This window comes from Panicum hallii, chromosome 1, assembly GCF_002211085.1.
Source record: "Panicum hallii strain FIL2 chromosome 1, PHallii_v3.1, whole genome shotgun sequence".
Classification (NCBI taxonomy): Eukaryota; Viridiplantae; Streptophyta; class Magnoliopsida; order Poales; family Poaceae; genus Panicum; species Panicum hallii.
In genome coordinates this window covers 16,595,526-16,604,034 of record NC_038042.1, presented here as the reverse complement: position 1 = coordinate 16,604,034, position 8,509 = coordinate 16,595,526, and the positions used below count along the sequence as shown (strand labels likewise).

Here is an 8,509-nt window from a genome sequence, read left to right as displayed (position 1 = left end):
TTTATATCCTTCCAATATATCCTTTGAGTTGCATTTTGGTTAGCTGTGCTAGGTTGCTGCGCTATAACACACTTGGTCCTTTTAATTAATTTTGCTAATGGTCTTATGCAACTTAATTCTGAGAGTGGCCCTCTGTGCTGTGTGCTTGAGTGGCTCACGTCTCCTTAAAAGGTGTTTTTGTTAGAAACTTGGTTTAGGGGGCCAGCACGGTGCTTAGTGCTTGGTTGGCCACTCTCCATAAGGACCGGTTCATAGAGCGACAACCTGGGACTACAGCGCAACCACAAGACTGGAGTGGGACGGTCTTGACTTACTAATTAGGTCGTGTTGGTTCGGGAGTAACTTACTTGCGTGGGCAAGAGGGGTGGTAGGCTTCAATGGTCCCTGCTCCTCCAGCTTGGTCTGTGCTGTGTGCTTGTACCCCCGGAGGTGGGCCCCATCGTCGCTGATCCAGAATCCTTAGCGGTTACACCTTACCAACGTGATCCTTTGTAACGGTCTCGTAGTGTGCTTGCTAGCCATCTCACCTAAGGAAGTGTGATGAACAACTGGCATAGCTCACGACTTGTGGGTAAAGTTGTGCAACCTCTCGAGAGTGTAAAACTGATATATCAGCTGTGCTCACAGTCATGAGCGGCCCAGATCCTCCGTCTGATTAGTGGGGTTATCAACCTTTGATTAGGGAGATTCCCCGGGTGGTGTTGGTTTGGGTGGTTCTCAGTAGTTCTTAATTAATAATGATTAATTTATTATGCAATTGGGTTTATGGTAATTCATCCACTTGTAGTAATTAGCTTTAATAAAATTTTGCCAAGACTAAAAGCTAAAGCAGTTGAGTCAGCCAACCTTAGAGCCTCATAGTTTGTGTTATACTTGTTGAGTACGAGTTTGTACTCACTCTTGCATGTCTACTCTTCTGTTCTTTTGGATATCTTCGGCTACTGCTCAGTGCCCGGTAACGTGGAGGACTACGTCAGCGGCTTCGACGACTTCTAGGCGTTTGTCTCCCAGTCGATGTCCCTGTGGCGCCCAGCTCTTCATGTACTTCATTTTACGCTTCCGCAACTCTTGAACCGATTCTTGATTCGGTTGTAATAAATAACTCATTTACGATTTATATTAATGTTTTACGTGATATGTGTTATGATATCTTGATGATTCTGTTGTATATATGCGTGACTTGATCCTGGCGCATATATGATTGCTCGATTTATGTTCTTTATAAATTGGGTGTGACAGTTGAAGCACTTCCCTACATTGCGGCCGACTCAAAGAACTCAAAAGAAGATGTTCCAGGAAATTATATTTCCTCACTTTCGAGTTTCAGGGTCGTGATTAGCGATGGAGGCTCACACTTCACCGACAAGACATTCAGGAAGTGGTTTAGCGAGTTGGGAGTAGATCACCGGATTGCCACTCCATACTAGTGGCCAAGTAGAAACATCGAACAATCAAATCAAAAATATTCTGGAGAAAACAGTTAATGCCATGGGGAAAAGATGGAAGAGCAAGTTACCCGAGGCACTCTGAGCTTATCGGACAGCTTTCAAGATGCCGATAGGAATGACACCGTACCATCTAGTTTATGGAAAAACTTACCATCTACCAGTTGAACTTCAGTTTCAAATCCCACTGGGCAATCAAGAGGTGGAAGATGGATCTCCAATCAGCCGAGGTGAAAAGGCAAATCCAATTGGCTGAATTGGATGAATGGAGGGAGAAGGCCTACCACAGCTCCAAGCTCTACAAGGAGCGGATGAAAAGATGGCACGACAGGCGTATCAAGATCAAACACTTCAAAGCAGGAGATAAGGTACTACTCTTTAACTCTTGCATTCATTTATTTTCTCATGGTAAGCGTAGAAGTAAATAGGATGGGCCTTATCTAGTTCTTAATGCTGCCAATCACAGTGTTATTAGCAAGTCTTCTTGTTGACGAGTCCACTAATCGATGTTAAACCCTCTACCCACATACCTCTCTTCCCCTGGTGGGTCCAGCTGAATTAATTCTAGAACTGGTTGCGCTTACTGTTCCTTGCATTCGATATCCTAGGTAATAAACTCTCCGGTGAAAGCTACATTGGATTAATTCGTATAGGCATTAATTCGTATAGGCTAAGGAGAGCCAACAGTTAATCCCGCATGGTTAATTGGAGAGGATCCTAACGAAATTGAAGGGTGAACTATATGTGCACCACTTGTGAAGTTGGTAAAGGGAGCCTAGCATACCACGTGCTCGCTCCCTCGCCTCGCCAAGCCAGCCAGCCGTGGTGTGGCGTGCTGAACCGAGCCGAGCTGAACCAATATGCGTGGAATCCATAGGTTTTGCAACATTTGAGAATAATGCTAGGCTGTTAATGGTGTAATAAATTAGAGGAATGATGACTACGCGGGGCGGGAATTGAAATACCACCGCAGGGCTCCGACCCGAAATTTATTTCCATGTGTAAATTTGGCACGTAGAATTCAGCCCAACATCAGCCCATGTATGTAGGCAGCATATATATCTTCCTAAAATCCCTAGCCTTCCAATCCCCTCAACCTTGAGCGTGCGGTAGCCTCCAGCCTGCCATACGCATGGCGTGGAGGCCCTGAGGCCGTCCTCATGCTGCCGGCCTCCTTGCATCGCTGCCGGCTTTCCTCACGCCCCTGCCGGCCTTCCCCTTTGCTAGCCGTCCTCGTGCCACCGCCTTTATCCTCCTCTTGAAGTCGCAGTCCATCATGCATCCTCATTGCTTTCCTTCTCACACTGCCGCTGACCTCCTCTTGCTTTCGTTGCCCCTCCGCACGCCTCACCAACTGTCTTTGAGAGTTGAGGTCGTTGCTCTTGCGGAGCCCGCTAGGGATTGGTGATCCATCGGAGCTGGGGCCGGGGGCGGATTTTACCCATTGAGCACAAAGGTGATGGGGCGGGGAATGGAATTCGGGGACCGAAATGGGGACGGGGGCCATATCACTGACCTCGCCCTGCCCTGTTGCCACCTTGAGTTACAAGCAAGGGATGTCTCGGTTCATCTGGCCAGTAACTGAAGATTAATTGCCATTGCCGCTGTTGATGCATGTCCAAGTTCATTGTCCCGCATAGGCTATATAAGAACTTCTCCTCCCCTTTTGTCTCTTGACACAACCCTCCTCTTTTCGCTGTTGCTGTTGTTTCTCTTCATCCCCAATGCAAAGTTCTGCATGTACGGTTACCTGCTTTTGAGGAATTCACATCATCAAGTCTCCACTTCAGCGCCTCTATTCAGCTGCATCGACTAAGGCCAGCTGAGTAGTATGTCTACTCCAGTTGGTAATAGCGCATCCAGCCCCAGCCCCGCTTAAGGGTACATTTTGAACCTTTTGCGGTTCTTTGTATTGTTATATTTAATAGATGTTTAAATTTGGACATTTGCAGATATCATGCTGTCATGATATCACAACAAATATACACAATTTACTTTGTAATATTCGGAATTAAAATGTGCCGTAGTTTTCCTAAATTTCTAACAATTTCGTGTTCCGAAAAACAAGCCTATCGAACACTGACACTCTTGGAACAGAATTCTTGTTATTGAACGAGTTAACAAATCAATGGAAAAATGATTGAACACTGTAAAGATAGGCACTAACCTTTGTATTTCTGGCACAGGGATTTTGTTTGCCCCAGTTATGGGTGGATCACCTGAATAAAACTACCGCTGCATATGATCTCTTGTTTCTTTTGGAAGTAACTTTCGCCCATTCATACTTTGGCTGGTGATCAATTGATGATCGGGCATTGATGAATCCTTTCTCATTAAACAGATGAAAGAAGACCTTGAATTCTGAGCATGAGAAACTCCTTAGCTCGTAGATCATAAAGCCAACATGCTTGGAAGAAACCCAATATTTGAATAAACGATCCTCCAATTTAGATATGCAAAGGCCTAAAGCCCGTGCTCCAAGAACAGATTGGAAAAGAAGTCCGGCATTCTCAGCAGAGAGACGAAAACGACAGCGATCCAGAAAAAGAAAACGAGGCAGCAACTCGGGTGTTTACCCGGTAAGAGGGAGGCAACAGGGGCCTTCATGAGAGATCTGATCACCTGTTCGAGAAGGAAGATCCCGGAGAGTGATCTTACACTGAGGGATCCATGGAGTGATCATGGCTGGAAGGGTTTGAAACCAAGGCTTGGGGTGGAGATCAAATGTCGGAAATTCTTTGGGCATCAGGCTGACCGGTTCCATGCTGATCTCACAGAAGTATTTGCTATAGATATATACAAATACAGTAACACACTCATTCGGTCTTCCATATGCAGCGGTACATACGCTGTTACGGGTCAACCAGCCGAATCTAATTTTCCTGAAACGGACCCTTGTGTGTGAGAGAGATCGAGAAGGAAAAAGTTCGATGTGCTCATGAGTGTGAGAGTTAGATACAGATAGAGATGTAGGTGGAGGTGGGGCCCGACCGACGTATCCACACGTCCGGCCACGCGAGGCCCGGGAGCCGGGCCGCCTCCTCTATTTAAGCTAGCCTCATTCACTCGCTCGTCACTCACCAAGAACCCAGAGAGCTTCAGCGCTCAGCTCATTTGTTCAACCCCCTCTCCTGCTTTGTATCCAACCTCTACGCCCTTCCGTCGTCACGCCCATACTTCTCTATCCTCTAAAAGCTAGCTCGCTAGCTAACTACTCTTTCTAGACTTGAGCACCGCCTTCTTGAAGGCAGCGATCATGGTCTCCCCGGACACCATCCGCACTGCCATCGGCGTCATCGGTGAGTACACCGGCCCTGTCGGTGGCGCCGGCGCCGCCGAGCGGCCCCTACCTGCATGTGAATATATACGCAAAGAGAACGATATAAATGACACAGATGATGCACCGAGCACCTACTGCAACTGATGTGGTAGATGGCACTAACCGGTCATGTGGGGTGTCGGGCGGTTTTCTTACTCCGATCCTTTCATCCTTGCTGCACACCCACGGCCTCTTTAATCTTTTTTCCAATCTTTTCATACATGTTTGTCAAATGTATACTTGAAAGCATGTTTCCCCACATTTCCAGAAGCCCTAATCATTTTCCTTCCCATGCTTGTTCATAATTCGCTCCAAACAAAATTGGAGTTGTTTCTGCCATGTGTGGAAGAAGGTTATATATTCACTTCTGGATTTCTTTTCTGTGCATCTTGCAGGCAATGGAACTGCCCTGGTGCTCTTTCTGTCCCCAGTGTAAGAATTCATTCCTTCCTTTCATTTCCTCTATGTAAAATAAATTAATAATAGTGGCATTAAAATCATCCTGAAATATGGATAACAATAATCATTTTATTCGAAATCATTAACTGATGAACCGATTACAGAAATACGAATACTCATTATAGTCTTAATACGCATGTACATTCGTATACAATATATACGTATTTATACATACAAATAAATGTACGTGCAAAACGTACAGGCCGACGTTTATCCGCATCTGGAAGAAGGGGTCCGTGGAGCAGTACTCGCCGGTGCCGTACGTGGCGACCCTGCTCAACTGCATGATGTGGGTGCTGTACGGCCTGCCGATGGTGCACCCCCACAGCATGCTCGTCATCACCATCAACGGCACCGGCATGGCCATCGAGCTCACCTACGTCACGCTCTTCCTCCTCTACTCCACGGGGGCCGCCCGCCGCAAGGTCTTCCTCCTCCTCGCCGCCGAGGTCGCCTTCGTCTGCGCTGTCGCGGCGCTGGTGCTCAGCCTGGCGCACACGCACGAGCGGAGGTCCATGGTCGTCGGCATCCTCTGCGTCCTCTTCGGCACCGGCATGTACGCGGCGCCGCTCTCCGTCATGGTACGTAATCCAAGTGTGGTAATTAGTTAATACTAGTATATTGGTAGAGTAGCTGCATGTGACTAGCTGGTGAGATTTGGCGTGGCTGTCGGCATCACACAAAATCTAATACTTTTCCTTTTCTTTTTAAATGTCGAGTGATCACTACGGTTGGGATGGGAATAAGCATATGAAAGAGAAGAGTAGATTATTTTACCTTTCGGTCGACCTACTTTGTTGGCGAATAAAATATACGTGCACACGCATGCTTGATCCTGTTGTTTCTTCAATTATATGCATGTTTGAACAGATCATGATCATATATTGCACCTACAAGGTGATTCTGTTCCTTTTCATGCGAATCTTTCTCCTTTCATTTGATGTAACTGTGCCCAATGTTAAAGTTTTGTGTTGCATGAATCAGAAAATGGTGATCCAGACGAAGAGTGTGGAGTACATGCCCCTGTTCCTGTCCCTGGCCTCTCTCGTGAACGGTATCTGCTGGACTGCATACGCCCTCATCCGCTTCGACCTCTACATCACCGTAAGTTACGACTAATCATTCGTTCTTAATTATTTCCAACTTCGTACTCCCCTTTGAGGTCGATGGTACGATACCACGCATGGACGCATGGTGAACATACTTCAATTCAATTTGGTCACCGACCGTGAGCACTACGCCTACATGCATGCGCGGACGCACGATGAGGCCGTCCAGGCCGAATTGATGGAACAAACCAAGTGCTTTCGCTTTAGGGGGCACCAAATCTGGCATGGGGTCCCTATCGTCGGTATTCGCCATTGCTTATCGGGCCAAGCTCAAGTTCGTCACAAGATAAGGACGGTTACATGGTAGTAGCAATTCCGCTGTGTGAATGGACCGTGGCAACGGAACGGCCTAGCTACCTGCAGTGCATGCATGTCCTGATCAGAATGACCGAGAACACTAGCTAGCTTCTCCGGTCCACCTACCAGCTGTACGAGTAATCCTTTAGCTTGCAAAGAGTTAATATTAGTTGTTTTAGGATTAATAGATTTTGCTATACATCTAGATATAATATAAGATGCATAGCAAAATCTATAAATCTAGAAAATCTAAAATAACTAATAATTTGATGGAGGGAGTAGATTTGATATCTGCCTAACCTCGCGGTATTTGGACTTGCAGAGTTTGCCCAATTAATCACTAACAACAATATAGCTAAATAGAAGAAGAATCTCCTTTGCGTACTGAATTGTTGGCTCTTTGTTCATCGCAGATCCCCAACGGGCTGGGGGTGCTGTTCGCCGTGGCGCAGGTGGTCCTGTACGCCATCTACTACAAGTCCACTCAGGAGATCATGGAAGCCCGAAAGCGCAAGGCGGACCAGGTCGCCATGACCGAGATCGTCGTCGACGGTAAAGAAAACAGCCACGCCGGCGCCGGCCACTACTGATGGATGGCGATACCAAACTACCAAGTCATTGTAGCTCGGCGTTATTGCAACGTGTTATTGCCGAGTGGGTTGAAGCGTGATATGTTGTTGCGTAATGAATCGAGCAGCTTTGTTAGGTGGGGGAATTTTAGCTGATTCCACCTTTGATGCGAGTAAGTCGGGTGGCGTTTCTTCAACTAGGAGGGGGAAATGTGGCCTTTTTCTGTTGAATGGATTCAAACAAATCGGCATGCAACACCATTGAAAGAGAAGCATTCATATGTATTGCACACTCGTTAGTGGTCGTTAGTCCTAGGTGTCTTTCAGCCGGTACTAACGCGCACATTTAAGTACCGGACCGGAACAACAGTACCCCGGAAAGCCATTTAGTACCGCCACAGATGCCGGGGGGTAGCGGCTAGATTCCCTCGGCGGTAACTTAGTACCGGCTAGTGGCTTTAACATGTATTAAATGGAGCCGAGGATATTTAGTACCGGCTCGTGGCTTTAGCCAGTACTAAGTAGAGAGATCTAGTACCGGCTGGAGCTACGAGCCGGTATTAATGTGTTTTCTATATATCAGCACCTTCTTCCTCCCCGAGCCCAAGCCAACCATTTGACCGAGCTCGGGCTTCTTCTTCTCCATGGTGTTTTAAAAAGGAGGTGCTATCCATTTTTCTCAAGATTTGTCGAGATTTCACTCATCCACATGCTCAAAAGGTTAGTAACTCCATCCTCTCTTCTTCGATGGTCTTTATGCTTCATTTCATGCTTTATAGTTAGAGAAATTTGTGATTTTTAGAAAGAGTGAGAATGAGCACAATTTTTTATTTATACATTCATTTGAGATATATAGAAGTGATAACTTGAATTTGATAGAAGGTTTATTGGATAGTTTGCATGTGGCAAATTTAGGGTGATTTTTTTAATTATTTTCAAGTGACATGTGTATATATCATTATGCTAACAATATTATCCAAGTGGTTTTATTTGCCACGTGTATTTCCAAGTGTGCCATTATTGTTGATTCTTAATTCTGTTTAATATGTAGAAATGGTTTTGCAACTACATCCATGACTTTTATGATGATGCTAATATTTTATTATAAAATTTCATCCTTTATTATGTTAATATTTTAGTGTGAAATTTGAAAAATAATATAGATAGTATAGAATATGATGCTAGAAATAAAATTTGGTCCTTCATAATACTGATTCTGCTGCTGCAGGGAGTGGGGCCGGTGGGGATGATTGTGGTTCATTTCGAGGGAAGAGCTTCATAAGAAGTCAAAGAAACCGGGAGCTTTTAAGA

General features: G+C 45.7%; 1 protein-coding gene across 1 annotated transcript; it reads left to right on the top strand.

Annotated features, from left to right (window-relative positions):
• Positions 1–4,507: 4,507 nt before the first annotated feature.
• Positions 4,508–7,459, top strand: LOC112901504 (bidirectional sugar transporter SWEET4). The gene is made up of 5 exons (XM_025970438.1): positions 4,508–4,744; positions 5,160–5,196; positions 5,426–5,804; positions 6,208–6,327; positions 7,043–7,459. The coding sequence occupies exons 1-5, from the start codon at positions 4,702–4,704 to the stop codon at positions 7,217–7,219; spliced, it is 756 nt and encodes a 251-aa protein (XP_025826223.1). The 5' UTR covers positions 4,508–4,701; the 3' UTR covers positions 7,220–7,459.
• The last annotated feature ends 1,050 nt before the right edge of the window (positions 7,460–8,509 follow it).

What these genes read in the sequence shown, in the direction of transcription:
- LOC112901504 (XM_025970438.1), top strand. Translation starts at nt 4,702, where the DNA reads ATGGTCTCCCCGGACACCATCCGCACTGCCATCGGCGTCATCG. An exon ending in CACTGCCATCGGCGTCATCG is followed by an intron (nt 4,745 to 5,159) that starts GTGAGTACACCG and finishes TGCATCTTGCAG; the next exon opens with GCAATGGAACTGCCCTGGTG. An exon ending in GTGCTCTTTCTGTCCCCAGT is followed by an intron (nt 5,197 to 5,425) that starts GTAAGAATTCAT and finishes CAAAACGTACAG; the next exon opens with GCCGACGTTTATCCGCATCT.